The 15,134-nt window shown below is 47.8% G+C and overlaps 3 protein-coding genes and 1 long non-coding RNA gene across 7 annotated transcripts in view; 3 read left to right on the forward strand and 1 right to left on the reverse strand.

The window, feature by feature from the left end:
- NDRG2 (NDRG family member 2) overlaps window positions 1–15,134 on the forward strand; it is an 83,953-nt gene that overhangs the window by 57,912 nt on the left and 10,907 nt on the right. The gene's annotated exons all lie outside the window — the stretch shown is intronic.
- LOC147580117 (uncharacterized) lies at window positions 3,914–6,365 on the forward strand. The gene is made up of 2 exons (XR_015251881.1): window positions 3,914–4,111; window positions 6,090–6,365. It is a non-coding gene; the product is annotated as an uncharacterized LOC147580117 (long non-coding RNA).
- RNASE13 (ribonuclease A family member 13 (inactive)) lies at window positions 8,892–10,750 on the forward strand. Its single transcript, XM_086710216.1, has one exon. It carries the CDS (start codon window positions 9,345–9,347, stop codon window positions 9,807–9,809), a length of 465 nt encoding a protein of 154 aa, XP_086566342.1. The 5' UTR covers window positions 8,892–9,344; the 3' UTR covers window positions 9,810–10,750.
- TPPP2 (tubulin polymerization promoting protein family member 2) lies at window positions 11,352–14,664 on the reverse strand. Of its 4 annotated transcripts, none has more exons than XM_025919785.2 (4): window positions 13,443–13,577; window positions 13,001–13,242; window positions 12,614–12,767; window positions 11,352–11,637 (listed from the first exon to the last, which is right to left on the reverse strand). In XM_025919785.2, exons 2-4 carry the CDS (start codon window positions 13,171–13,173, stop codon window positions 11,449–11,451), a joined length of 516 nt encoding a protein of 171 aa, XP_025775570.1. In that variant the 5' UTR covers window positions 13,174–13,242; window positions 13,443–13,577; the 3' UTR covers window positions 11,352–11,448. The 4 variants fall into 4 exon arrangements, with proteins under 4 accessions (XP_025775570.1, XP_086566341.1, XP_086566340.1 ...); XM_086710215.1 differs by lacking the exons at window positions 11,352–11,637; window positions 13,443–13,577 and adding exons at window positions 11,687–11,974; window positions 14,495–14,664; XM_086710214.1 differs by lacking the exon at window positions 11,352–11,637 and adding an exon at window positions 11,687–11,974 and having other exon boundaries at window positions 13,398–13,631.

Here is a 15,134-nt window from a genome sequence, read left to right on the forward strand (position 1 = left end):
ATACCTATGGAGCTAGTGTACCTGCCTAAACAGGTTTGGCAATGAGGAAGCTTCAAACCTCATGCTCAAAGAATAGATTTGGCCCCCAGCCACATGGTTTTAATGACTCTAATAAAGCACCTGACCCAGGTGTCAACCCCAAACGAATTTCAAGGGAGTTGCCATTTATCCCCCATATACACCTTTGGTTCATGATACCGGAAGAGCCAGTCCCTGCAGTGGTAAGGATGGCTTTTTCTCTGACCTGATGAGATGCAGAGAGAACAGCCTAGAATATTTGTATGATTTCTTGTCATCAGGACTTCCTGCTTATCTTTTGGAGGAGATGGAGGAGACAGGGAAGTGGATGATTCATCACAGTCACGATGCCCAGCACCACCCCAACTCAGCTATTCTCTGGTCGCTCACTCCTCTGGGCCCCTCAGTGCCAGATGCTGAGCAGGGCCACCTGACTTTACCTGGAGAAGGCCCCCAACACCTTTCATCCCTCACTCTTTTCCTCCTTACTTTGTTAAAATTTGAAAAATTTAAATATCATCCAAATTTGAAAATGCCGTTGGGGGTGGCAGTTGCCTCATTCTGCCACAGGCCTTTATCTTGCAGGCCTTGTTCCTTGGGGTAGTTCTAGCTGTGTGGAAAGCCTGAGGTGGACTGGTCTGGGGGCTCTAGTGAGCTTGGCACAGGGCACTCAGGAGAACCGAGACACTGAGGAATAGAATCATCACCATCTGTGGGTGGGAAGGCCCGGGAAACTGAGATGAACAACAGTTTTGTTTTCAGGATTCACCTGTAAGTAGTAGTTGATCTCAGAACACTGAGTTCATGTTCATCCACGCAGTAAACACGTATGTATTGAGCGTTATGTGCTGAGGCGCATAGATCAGTGAATAAAAGAGACAAACATCCCTACCTGTGGTGGAGCTTACATTCCACTGGGAGAAAGATAGTAAAAAATAAACATACACTTTGCTTGAAGTGATAATTGCTAAGAAAAAAGGTAGAACAAGAGGGAAGTTGGTAGGCAGTGATTTTTTTTTCTTATTCAGCAAAGTTTATGTATTTCTTTTTAAATATTTAAATAATCTAAATCCAAGTTAGTTAACATATAGTTTAATAATGATTTCAAGAATAGAATTTAGTGATTCATCACCTAAATAAACACCCAGTGTTCATCCCAACAAGTGTCCTCCTTAATGCCCCTTACCCATTTAGCCCATCCCCACTCCCACAACCCTTCCAGCAACCCTCAGTTTGTTCTCTGTATTTAAGAGTCTCTTATAGTTTGTCTCCCTCTTTGTTGTTTTTTTTTTTTAATTTTATTTTTGAGAGAGACAGAGATGGCGTGAGTGGGATAGGGGCAGAGAGAGATGGAGACAGAGAGTCCCAAGCATGCTCCATGCCACCAGCACAGAGCCTGATGTGGGGCTTGAACTCACAAACCGTAAGATGATGACCTGGGCCAAACCCAAGAGTCGGTCACCTAACCGCCTGAGCCACCCAGTCACCCTTCCCTCTCTGTTTTTATCTTATTTTTGCTTCCCTTCCCCTTTGTTCATCTGTTTTGTTTCTTAAATTCCACATATGAGTGAAATTAGATGTTTGTCATTCTCTGACTAAACTGACTTATTTCACTTAGCATAATACACTCTAGTTCCATCCACGTTATTGCAAATGGCAGGATTTCATTATTTTTGATCGCCAACTAATATTACATTGTATATATACCACATCTTCTTTATCCATTCATCTGTCGATGCACATTTGGGCTCTTTCCATACTTTGGCTATTGTTGATAGTGCTGCTATAAACATTGGGGTGCATGTGTCCCTTTGGCTCAGCATTTTTGTATCTTTGGATAAATATCTAGTAGTGAAATTTCTGGGTCATAGAGTAGTTCTATTTTTAATTTTTTGAGGAACCTCCATACTGTTTTCCAGAGTGGCTGCACCAGCTTTCATTCCCACCAGCAGTGCAAAAGAGATCCTCTTTCTCCACATCCTCGCCAACATCCATTGTTGCCTGAATTGTTAATGTTAGCCATTCTGACAGATGTAAGGTGGTATCTCATTGTGGTTTTGATTTGTATTTCCCTGATGATGAGTGATGTTGAGCATTTTTTCATGTGTCTGTTAGCCATCTGGACGTCTCCTTTGAAAAAATGTCTATTCATGTCTTTTGGTTAGGCAGTGATTTTTAAACAGGGACATTAAGGTAGGCGATGTTGGGACAAAGACCTGAAGATGAGAAAGTGAATTTGTGCTTATGTGGGGAACAGTCGTCCAAACAGAACAGCACTGCAAAGGCCCTAAAGCAGACAGATGCCTGGGTGTTGGAACAGCAAGGAGGCCAGCGTGGCTGGAGCAGGTGAAGGATGATCAGAGCAGGTGAAAATGCGTCAGAGAGGGACCAGTGGCCAGATCATGGAAAGCCTCAGAGACCAGTAAAGGATTCTGACTTTTACTCGGCACACACTGGGGAGGCCCTGGGGGTGGGGGTGTTCTAAGCAGAGGAAGTGAAAGGCCCTTGTTGTAGATTATAACTGTAGCGAAGCCATGTGAACGTTCTTGATTGTAAAGTTTGTGTTCTGGTCTAGAAGTCAGAATTTCAAGTCGAGAAGAGGAGGTTTTTGTTTTGAGGGCGGTGGAACATGATTTTAGTAGATGGAGTGACCTGCTGAGGGTCAGGATGATTTTTGGAAGAAAAGGTGGTGTTGGAGATGGGAAGCACCACTAGATGGCGACAGAGAACCAGGAGCAAGTTCACACAGGTCTCTGGCTCCTGTGCTCTGCCCTCAGCGAGACCTTGGCTGTGGAACAGCATTCACTGCTTTGTTAAGGTGCCTGAATCTTTGCAGTTTGAACTTCTGGATAGAGAATTATGCCTCTGCTGCTGTAGAAATGCAAATGTTTGGAAATAAAATTCATGGTTTAAAGCAGACTGTGGACAGAATGTGGATCAGCACAGGCCTGTCCAGCCATGGACTGGAGGCAGCCTGGGGTGGGGGGGGGGGGGGGGGTAGGTAGGGGGGTGGGAAAGAGCTCATTTGAATTCCTAGCCAGGACTCTTCACTTCTCATTATTCTAGAGTGAGATGTTTCCAAACCACGACTTGCACTGCCCTGTGCTCTTGTGTTTTCCTGTCATTATAATTATCCTAGTTTGCTCTTCAGATCCATTATGCTGGGTTCTCCAGAAGGCCACCTTAGTGCTGCATGAAAGTAAAACATGGCCCTACTGTGTCTCAGGCCGAAAGGGAGAGACAGTAAAGGTTTAGGTTTGCACCCAAAAATTAAAGGGTTGAAACTACCATCTGTACAATTCAAGCTGAAACCCCTACTTTGCCTCAATTATTTGGAGAAGGCAGGTGATTTTGTTTATTTGCCCAAAGTATCCAGCTTCCAAGATCTGCTTCACTTTGCAGTCAGTGGGATAATTTTGCCAGTTCTCCTACACCACATGTAAGGGGCAAGAGAAAAAGATGGAGGAAAGGGGACAAGATTAGGGAGAACAAAAAGGGTCAGGTATCAGGCCAAGGACTGATCAGAGAGTCTGGCAGAAGGGAAAAGAGAAAAATTAGAAAGGGGTGAGCAAGAAGACAAAATAGTGGGAGAAGATGGGAGTGAAGAAAGCCCCTCACACAAGCAACCTCACCCCAGGGATATGAGGTAGCTACCCTCTATTTTCTCATTCTATCGCCGCAGCCACTGCTCTTTGCCCAGCCACTCCCAGGCTAATGCCATGCTGCTGCATATGTGTGTGTGTGTGTGTGTGTGTGTGTGTGTGTGTGTGTGAGTGTGTGTGTGTGTGTGTTTAAAGTCACTGGGGCGGGTGCTCTGAAAATCCCAGCAGTGCCAGGTGGACCTCTGCCTGTCTTCCCCACAGGACAACAGCTGCCACTTCCTCTCGCCTGGCTGAGAGGGGGTGAGGGGAGCTGGCTGGGAGGAGGGCCGGGCCTGGATTGGTGCCCACCCTTCAGAGCCCGGCCTCTCCCCCTTCCGGAGTTCCACACAGCTTCTGGATACCGATGGAAAGCCCGTGAGAGTTTCCCTACAAGCAGGAGCAGATCCAAGTTCTGTTACCCTAATTTTGTTGCTCCTATAGGATAAATAAAGGTAATGGGCTCATTTCTGTAGACAGGGAAAGTGAAACAAACAGTAAGTTAGGGTCAGATGCGGGACTTGCTTTGGGTCTTTGAATTCTCATGACCTTTCCTGGAACAGCTGTGGATCTGGAGGCGGCACGGTACTGACAGAGGTGGGAATCTTTATAGCTCCCAAACCAATGCTTTTAGACAAGCTGGGATGTAGGAGAGGGAGACCTGCTCCGGGGTTGAGAGGCCTCATTAGGTCACTCTATCTCGGGAGCCACTGGCAGTTCTCCCTTTATCTGCAGAATAAGATTCAAATTCTGCAGCCTGATATTCAAGGCCTGCCACAATTTGGCAAACCCATCTTTCGAACTTTGTCTCTGACTTCTCTTCCACCGAGAGCCTCAATTCTAGCCAAGCTGGTTTTGTCTATTTTCTTAAACATACCTGTCATAATCTTCTTTATCTCGGTTTAATTATTGACTGTTCCTTGAGATGCATCCCAAGGTCCCAGGATGACCCTCCTCTCACACAGAAAATTTGCTCTGATCTTCCCAATTCAGAGGGATCTTTCTCACCTCTAAATTCCTACAGTTAGGGGCACCTGGGTGGCTCAGTCAGTTGAACTTCCTACTTGGGCTCAGGTCACGGGCTCACAGTTTCATGAGTTCGAGCCCCGCATCAGGCTCTGCGTTGACAGTATGGGGACTGCTTCGGGTCCTCTGTCTCCATCTCTCTCTGCCCCCCACCCCCCGCCCGCCCCACTCTCTCAAAAAATAAGTAAACATTTAAAAATAAATTCCTACAGTTACTGTCTTCGAGATGTGTACTTTTCTGCCTTAAATCATTGGTTATTTCTTCACATTTATCATTTTCCTCCAGTTTAGACTATCAATCTCCAGAAGACAAGGACCATCTGTTATACTTCTTTTGTACTTCTCACAGGGTGTAGCTTAGTGCCTTGCATATAAGTGATCTTAACTGATTTGATCTCTGGGTTAGAAGGCATTCATTCAGCCCCTGGATGACCCCAGTCATGCGTGGGACCCCCAGCAACCTGCAGCATTGGTTGGCAGATGGAGGAACTGACAAGGCAGCTCCTGGACTTCAACCCTGGGGCTGAGGTGAAGTAATGACAAGAGGTTGAGATGCATGAAGTGATCCCTTTGGGTTCAAGGACAACCCAGGAAGCGCCCATGACCTGGTCTGCTTGTTGGAGGAATTTGGGTGGACAGGGCAAACAGTGACATTACTGATTGTGGTGAGCTCACTTTGGGCAGAATCTTGGGGTTCCTCTCATCCCAGGGAATCACCGTTGAACCTGCCACTCTAGCCAGCTGTTCTAGAAATGCTTACCACTAAGGAGAGGAGGTAGGAGAGAATGTGTAGAAGACTACAGGCAGAGAGTCACCTTGACAGGAAAAATGACTCAAAGTTATTTCAACGGTGAACTCTCAGTGCCCCTTTTGCTGGCAGAAAAACCCAGCACCACTGAAAGCAAAATCTAACAAAAACATTTCCAAGGTCTGCCTATTTACTGACCCTTTTCAATATATGAGGTATAAGTAATTCTGCCATTGTTAGAAAATCGGATTCACTCATTGGACCAAGGTTTTCTTTTCTATTTTTTTAAGTTTATTTTTTGAAAGTATTCTATACACCCAACGTGGGTCTTGAATTCACGACCCCAAGATCAAGAGTCACATGCTCTTCTGACTGAGCCAGCCAGGTGCCCCAGACAAGGGTTTCTCAACCTCGGCACTATTTACATTTTGATCTTGATAATTCTTTGTTGTGGGAGCTGTCTTGTGCAACCGTGGATGTTTAGAGGCATCCCCTGGCCTCTTACCCACTAGATGCCAGTAGCCCCTTCCGGTTGTGACGATCAAACATGTCCCCAGAAATGACCAAATTGCCTTCCCCTCGTTGAGAACTACTAAATTGGACATACGACCTTGAGCAAACTACTCTTTCTCTCTCAAACTTAGTTTCTTCATCTCTAGGGGAATTCTCGTGGATGTAAAGCCTGGAGTACTGAGGCAATGAATTCCACAAATCTCAGGCTGAGGGAGCAGATGAAACCATGACAAGGATGTCAGCGTGGAAGCAGCAGGGCTATGGATCAGCACCTCGAGGACAGGATTTTAAAGACCGGGCCTCTAGAACTACAGTCTGGAACCTGAAGGCCCATCATACATTCACCCCCTTTCCGAGGCCTTTGTAACATATGCTTATATGTGTGTCTTTCCTGCTGCATTATAAATGTAATCTGGGCTGGAGCTGTTTTATTTACCTTTGTATTGCCCCAATGTTTGTCATACTGCTTTTCAGAGGGTATTTAACAACTAAAAACTAAGTTCAAAAAATCTTAAGGTAATCCACACAGGGCCTGACTAATAATAGAAAGCTTCATGAAGATGAAGCTTAAGTCAGGTGTCAGAGGGGGCTCTACACTGGCAGAGCGGGGATGGGGGGAGGTCACTTGGATCATTTGGGGAATATAAGGAGCTTTGCCAATATGGAGTTGGGGAAAAAAGTGAGTTGGTGTAGAACCTAGGAGATAATATCCAGTTATAATTGTTTATACACTGTGTAATGGTTGAAAGTCATGTTCATGATGACCATCTCACTTTATTCTTGTAGTCTTATGAGGCAAGAAAGGTATTAGTCTCATTTTATAGATGAGGAGGCAGAAATTCCGTAGGTTATCTATATCAGGTACCGAAGTCTCTCCTCTACAATGTGCTGTTGCATTTCTGTAACTGTGTGTGCAGAGGTGAGTGGTGATAGGTGGGTAATGAATGAAGGAAGACGACGACCAAGGGCCATGACAAGCCCTTTCCTCTTCTCAGGGAAGCTGCAGCCTTGAGCAAATAGGGAAGAGGAGGCATGCTTTGAGGTGGGGACCACAGCAGCAGACTTCCTCACAACAAAGATATGAGTCAGCCAGTCTCAGGAGCCACCCTGCATGGCTCCCACTTGGTGCTGGCTTGTAGACCCAGACTGAAGGATACAGGCAAGGCACCTGCCCGTGTAGGCTTTTCCTTCACTCGCTTGGCTGTGCACACTTCCCTGGGGAGGTCTTCCAAGCAGAGGCTTCTTAAACAGGATCTCTGGGTTGAGTCTTCACGTGAGCTAGCTCAGTGGAGGTGATGGGGGCAAGAGTGGGAGGAGGAGAGGAACAGTATCAGGGGTAAAGGAGGCGGCATGAACAAGGACAAGGAGGTGGAGGGTGACACAAAGGGGGAAACAGATGGGGATGGGTATGCAGTTGGAGACATCGCAGGGGTCAGGTCATGGAGAGCCTTCTGTCTGTCCTATGAGACGCAGAGCCTTACTGGAGATGGAGAGCATGTGGTGTCCAGGAAAGGGGGGAGCCTGAGGAGGGGCAGAGATAGGGATGGAAGGGACAGGTTCTTAGTCTTAGATAAGACTGTCAGGACTGTGGGACTGATGGGCTCATGCTCATATTAAGTACTCACCATGTGCCAGGCACTGAGCTACAAGCTCTTGATATACATCTTAATGAATTCTAATACTGCCGTGAGGTATATAAAGTATTACCCCTATTAGTAGATGAAAAATTGAAGCTGATAGTGTTATAGCAAACTTAGATTGGAGATACACAGCCTGTAAGCAGCAAAGCAAGGATTCAGCCAGGATTTCTGGTCTGTTTTACTCAAAAGCCTTGCTCTTACCCACCTTGCAACCACAGGTGGGGTCAGGGAGAATGAGGGGTCTAGGATCACCTGTAACAGAGGAAACAGAGACAGACAATACAGGAGGAGAAGCAAGTTGTGGGGAGGATGGGTTCAGTTTTGGACTTCAGTTCATGCTTCCAGGAAGAGCAAGGCTAGGGGGAACATGAACAAACAATGCCAGTACCCCGATACCTCCAGTACTCTGCACCACCCCCAAATTACCCATTGGCCTTGGAACACTCAGGGGTCTGTGTTCTGACTCCTCCATCCCATTCTTCCTACTAGGAGGCCCACAACCCAGACAACATCCTACAGGGAGGCAAGGCTGAGAGGCATGTGGAAGTCAAGGACAGTGGCTGGCAGGCTCTAGAGGGCTAACTCTTTAGTTCTGATGAAGGGGCAGGTATTGACGAAAAGAGGAGTCCGGCCCTTTCCCAGCATGACAAGCTACATTGAGAGTCTGATTCTCTGGACTCAGATGGCCCATACTTCCTCAAGTCCAACTCAACCTGTGTAACCCAACTTGACAAGCCTGAGGCTTCAGGGTCAGTGTGCTTCAGTTTTCAGGAGTGCTCTGACTCTGACAGGGCCTGAAGTTACAGGTGAGGGAGTTGGTGTGACAGTGTGATTGTGACTGGTGGGAAGGTGATGATGGGGACTGTGGGGAGTCCACAACGAGGTCTCTGATTCTCAACCCAGCACTCTAGAGGGAGGCCCTTGAGTGCACGTGTGGCCTCCTGGGCCACGGTGAGTGGGATGAGTGGCAGACCCTCTGTTCTCTGAGGGTTAGGAACAAGCAGCACCTTGTTCCTCAGAAACACAACAGTGTTTTCCTCCTTACCTTTCCGCAAAGAGGGATCTATGGACCAGAGAAAACATCAAAGAAAGCCCAAGAACGTAGGGCCTTTTGGCAGGGAGCTGGAACTAAGTGTTCCGATGACAGCAGAAAGGAGGGGACCAGACAGCAACGTCCCTATCCTCCCACCCACCCAACCCCCTCAGTCCAGGGGCTCTTCAAACTTAGGGGACGTGCCCTCCTCCCAGACTGGTCTTTATCTAGAAATTTCTGGCCTCTTCTCACCTTTGGGCTGTCTTTGGCTCCAGACAAGAATTCCTGCTCCTGTCCCACTGGTCTTCCAGCTCCTGCCCTTTCTCCAGAGCAGTCAGAGAATTGTGCTTCAGCCTGTTCCTTCTGCCCCCTTTGCATTTTTTTTTACCAGAAAGGTTGACCAGAGCCAGGGATGATTGGGAAGAGTCACTCGCCCAAGGACCAGTTGGACCTCTTCTTCTGTAAGTGTTACAGCTCATGGACTGGCTGAGGCTGAGACCCCGAGGTGGACCAAGGGAGTGGGGGGAATGGCTAATATAAGGTGGATAACCAGCAAGTGTCTCCTCTCTCTGGGGCATGAGGACTTGGGCTAGGTGATATTTGAAATACAGTACAGCTCTTAGGGTATAGGGGAAGGCTGCGGGGACGCTGGAGACTGTGGGAAGGGGCAGACAGCCACTCTAGGCCCACCTCTGCCTCCAACCACCTTAACTCTACCAGCAGGAGGAATGGCAGTAGCTGTGGCCCGGCTTGTGTTTCTCCAGCTTGCTTTCGGGCCAGCTCTGGTTGTGGACATCGAGATGCAGATTGCCATCAAGGACTTCCACATGCTACACGTCGATTATCCCAGGGTGCACTACCCAAAGGGTTTCCAGGGCTACTGTAATGGTCTCATGGCCTATGTAAGGGGCAGAAAGCAGAAGAGCTGGTATTGCCCGCAAATCCATTATATGGTGCATGCCCCCTGGAGAGAAGTCCAGAAGTTCTGCAAGTACAGTGAGAGTTTCTGTGAGAATTACAACGAATACTGTACATTCACAGAGGACTCCTTCCCCATCACGATCTGTTCTCTGGCCCCTAATCAGCCGCCCACCAGCTGCCACTACAACAGCACCCTAACCAACCAAAGGCTCTACCTGCTCTGTTCCGGAAAGCGTGATGCGGAACCGATAGATATCATTGGTGTCTACTAGGAAAGGGAGGCTTTCGATTTGAACTACCCCCTACTGCCACCATTCACCAGCCTGTTCCCATTCCCAAACCTCTGATTTCTGATACAAGGCTTCCTCCCTGACTTCAAAGGCAGGCAGGGCCCCCTCCCAAGAGACCAGGGAAGTAGGACAAATGTCCAGAGCTTCAGTCACCATGCAAATTCATACTGCCTTGTAGACCCTTTCCAACTTGTTTACCTCCTCTCTTCCCCCGTCATCTTCCTTCTCCCACAGACAGCCTTACCCACCCAAGAAGCTGACTGTGTCCAGTTGGCAGTGACTGTCCTTCCACTGGGCCAGATCCTGAATCCTGGATGGAGGCCCAGAGCCTCAGCTCACACCATGACAACAGGCACCCAGCTCCATGTCTCAACTCCCCATCCCCACTACCCTTCTCTCCTCAGCTGTCCCCATCTCCCTTATGATTCTCTCCACTCACTCACCTACATGGTAGGTACCTCTAGCTAGAGGTCCTCCCCAAGACCCTTAGAGTGTTTCTAGCCTCACTTCTCCAGAATGCCCCTCAGTCCCCAGTCTGTTCCTCTCTACGAAATCATTGCTCTTCTCTCCATGTAACCTGTTCTTTCTTTTCTCCTTCTACCACAGAGCCCAGGGTAGTTTCTCCCCTACACTCCCCTCCTTTAGTCTCCCTGTATTCCTCTCTCTGACTTCTTTTCCTTCCATTCTTCTCACTGTGGCTCACTGGAGTTTCAAATGATCTTCTCTGACCTGTTACCCCCAAGATGACTGCATCCCTTTCCTTCCCAAAGCTCTTCCTGACAACCTGCCCCCCCTCCGGTTACAGGATCTGCCACTGACAAGACAGGTGTGAGGTGAGCCTCGCTGTGGTCACAGAAGGTTTTAAAACCACACCTTGAGTTATAGAAGATATAACCACTGGATGAAACTGGGTGAAGGGTATGTTGGACCCCTCTGTACTATTTTTGCAATCTTCCTGTGAATCTATAATCATTCCAAAATAAAAATATAGAAATATATCTGAAGCCATTCTGATTTCATTCCTTTTTCTTCGGCACACAAGCACTCCTGCTCTGGGAGTCCTGGAGGCACTCACCTCTGGCCATCTTCCTGGGCTACCCTTAGCAGTCAGTGGGATTTTCTGTTCCATGTCTCCAACACCACCTGGGCTACAACAGGGGAGGGAGGTGGAGGGACAGGGAGGGGTCTAACAAGTGGTGTCTGGGTCATACTAGGTCCAATCGGGAATTGCCACTTCCCTTTGGGAGATAAGAAGGGTGGATACCAGAAATGTATGAGTGCAAGGAGCAAATGCTTTTGCCTCCGCATCTGGTTTATCTCTTATCCCCAAATATATTCATTCCTCAGCTCTGTTCTTAGATGCAGTTGTAGAGGGGAATGCTAACCTAGGGCTGGGAGGCATGAGGTTAACTAGAGAAAGGGTGCAGAACTCAAAACCCTGACTCCTGGGGTCTTCTCTTCTCTCTCTCTGCACCAGTGGGTCTATCTATCCCTCTCTCTGAAGGAAAGACAGAGCTCATTGGCTGATGCACACACAGATGTTTATTGTTCCCTACGCTCCTCCGTGGTGTGTAAGATGCTGGGTCGAGGACTAACTGACCCTAGTTGTTGAGGCTACTTCTCATTTGCTGCTCTTCTTATCATAGGTGCCAGCACCCTTGTAGCCACTCACATAGCCTGACTTGTCGGTCATCTCTTCCCGTCCTGCGATGCCTTTGCCTTTGCCACTCTCGTCAAAGCGCTCCTTGTGGGTGCCGGTGTACTTGCTGGTGTCCGTCAGCCGGCTCACTCCACCCACTGTTGTTGCCTTCTGCAAGCCAGAGGATGATGGGTCTGATCCTTCTCTCTTCCCCTTTGCTGTCACACCCCTTCTCTAAAGATGGACTTTGGTTCTGCTAGGACCCAGTGCTCTATTCTACTGTTGGCATGGGGCTGCTTTCTTTAGGGCCCAGATGCAGCCATGGGTAGGAACGTGGCAAGAGCCATCCACTCACGAGGGTGGAGGAGTCTGGTGTCTGGGAATGAATGGGGTGTGTGTGGAGTTTTCTGCTTCCAGAGGAGCTATTTTGACCAGGTGGCAGCCAGAGGACTTCAACCCCAGACCCAATATGCAAGGTCCCTCCAAGTGGGAGGGCCCTATTTGAAACCTAGAATAGAAGGGGCTTTAAATAGAGAGGGGACAGGGGGCACCTGGGTGGCTCAGTCCATTAAGCATCCTATTTTGGCTCAGGTCATGATCTCACCGGTTTGTGAGTTAGAGCCCTGCATTGGAGTCTGTGCTGAGAGCTCAGAGCCTGGAGCCTGCTTTGGATTCTGTATCTCCCTCTCTCTGTGCCCCTCCCCTATCATACTCTCTCTCTCTCTCTTTCAAAATTAAATAAACATAAACAGAGAGGGGACAAATAGAGAACAGACGGTGGGTGGGAGGCAGGAGGGCAGATATTACATCTTATACAAGAGTGGGAGGAGGAGTGGGGATCAGATACCAAGTCCTTTGCACTCAGTGTTCCCCCAGAGCCCACTGGACACTTGGAAGCAAGGCTTAACTTTATTATTAAAGTAGATGTGGACCCTTCTCTCAGCCACAGTCTCTTCATCCCTGAAATTACTAGATGATCTCTAAAGTCTGTTCCAATCCCAACAGTGCCCCCAGAGACTTTCTGCCTTGTCTCCCTACAGTATTACTAATGACAGAGGTTAGGGACATTGGAAGGGGGAAGGGAGATAGGAGCAGCAGGGATTTAGAGAAGTAGAGTCAAGGGTTAGGGATGAAGAATGTCACTCACAGTAACACCAGTGGTAGCTGGATCCTTGCCTTCCATGAGTTTATAAATGTTCTCCAGAGCTTCATCTGGCTTCTTGTCTTTGAATCGTTTCTGGCCCAGCTCCTTCATTGCTTCCTGGAACTGCTGAAATGTGATGGTTCGGGCATTCTTGGCTCTGGTCAGTCAGACAGAAATCCAGGAACTTTGGAACATGAATTCATAACCTTCCAAGGCCCAACCCTTCCCTGACTGAGATTTGGTCTCTTGACACTGAGGGTCCTGGGACAGGGAACAGCACAGGACCAGGTACCCAGCAGGTGCTCAGTAGACCCATTATTGTGTCCTCCCACATGAACCTTTCTAGGTCCCACTGCCTTGTGTGCCTGGCCCCCATCTCTGGCCCCTTACTTGACTTTGCTGAATACGATGTCCACATCAGTGGAGGTGACTATCTTGCCATCCATGATGCCACAGTCTTTGCATAGCTTGGAGAAGTTCTTATTGCTCATTTCAGTGCCACTGCTTGATGATTCTCCAAAGACAGCAAACCGCTGGAACGTTTTCCCTGCTTCTGATGCCATGATCAACTGGAGGTGGGGGAGGGCCGCAGGGAGGAAGACTTGGGGGTGAGGGAGGAGGGGAAGGGACGACTGAGGAGTAATGAGGATGGGTGTTAGTCAACAAAATAAGAATCAGCAACAGGAACAAAGTCCCTCCTCCCTGTTCTTCTCTTTCCTTTCCCCCCATCGCTTCCATCCCCCCTACTGTTCCCAGCACCAGGGATACTAGTATGGATCCTACATACTGAATAATCACCACTACCACCTATGTCTTCACCACTTTTGTGCACCTGAGAGTAGCCGGATGGTGTCTGCCTCTTCTCAGCCTTTGTTTATCAGTGTGTGCAGATATGTGGGAGCCAGCTGGTTGGGGAGACTATGTAGCAATGGGGAAACAGGGGAGGAGAGGGAAGCTTCTATGACCTCAGCAGTGTTTATGTGACATCAGCTTGAAGCTACAGCCTGAGTCTTGGGAGAGGGGTCCTTCATTTCCCCACTTTGCATTGAGCAAGTTGCCACCCTTCTGATCTTTCCAGCTGATCAAACTTCCCTCATCATTCCCCCCAGCCTGACCCAGTCCTCTGGGTCCTGGTCAGATTGGTTTATGGTCTGTCCCACAGTGCTGAGAGGAGCCCAGGGAAGGGGTTAATGGAAACAGGTTGGCATCAGTCCAGCAGTGCCCTCCTTTCTAGTCTCAAGTCCAAGTTAGTGACCAACATGGAGAATCCCAGTGGCTCTGACACACCAACCTCAGTAGGAACTTTAATGTTTTTTTAATGTTCATTTTTTGAGAGGTGGGGAGGGGCAGAGAGAGAGAGAGAGAGACACAGAATCTAAAGCAGGCTCCAGAGTCTGAGCTGTCAGCACAGAGCCCGACATGGGACTTGAACTCACAAACTGTGAGATCATGACCTGAGCTGAAGTCAGACTCTTAACTGACTGAGCCACCCAGGCACCCCCACAAAACTATTTTTTATCCATTAATCCTGCTCAAGAATGCTCTAAGGATCTTCAGTGACAAGACAAAAAAAAAAAAAACAAAACAAAACAAAACAAAAAAAACTGTCAAGGACTTTCACACTTGGCCCATGCTTTTATCAAACATCACCTACCTCTCATCAATATTATTCTTCCTCTGGGGGCCATAATGACTTTAGAGGCTAGCTACCTCATGGTTGAAAGAGAATAGCCTTGGAGTGGGATGAATCTGGGTGGGGATTTGAGTCCTAGATTTGTCATTTACAGCACTGGTTGGTTGGCCTTGGGCAAATCACTAAAGCTTCTGTTTCAGAAATGTCTGAGCTGTGGTTCCTCACCTGTACTGTGTAACAATAAAACTTACCTTATAGTATTGTGGGATGATATATGGGAAGTACCTTGCACCTACTAGCTACTATTCAATTCTTCCGAGTAACTTGTGTATTTCTTCTCCCAAGCTTTCCCTCTTACTCCTTTCTTCCTGGATAGAACGTTCCTTTCTCCCACTCAAATACCCTGTGGTTGTACTCCTCATGGGTGGTACACTCTAGGAAACAACAACAAAAACCCTTTTCCTCTGAATTATAGCAAAATAATGGTTCTTAGTCTGTGGGCTGCAGTCTCCTGGGGAGAGGATTTCTGATTTATTGCAAGGGACCCTGGGATTTATATGTACAGAAAATATTGTCAACTGAATAAATAGCACGCTTTGCACATGTAGATATTACTACATACATAGGTTTTAGAAATATCAGAATTCCGTACAAACGGCGGAGCCTGACTGGCTTGGTCTATGCAGCACGCATGTGACTCTTGATGTTGGGGTTGTAAGTTCTTTGTAGTTTGAATCCCACATTCGGTGTAGAGGGTACTTAAAAATAAAATCTTAAAAAAACAACCTTATTTAAAAGTATTGTTGAATTCATGGTTTGTCTCCGTCAAGGGATACTAAAACCATCAAGCGGGAATGGAAATCTCTCATCTCCCACTTGAGAAGAATGGGA

Source organism: Puma concolor, chromosome B3, assembly GCF_028749965.1.
Source record: "Puma concolor isolate L17-30 chromosome B3, mPumCon1.1.hap2, whole genome shotgun sequence".
NCBI classification, from domain to species: Eukaryota; Metazoa; Chordata; class Mammalia; order Carnivora; family Felidae; genus Puma; species Puma concolor.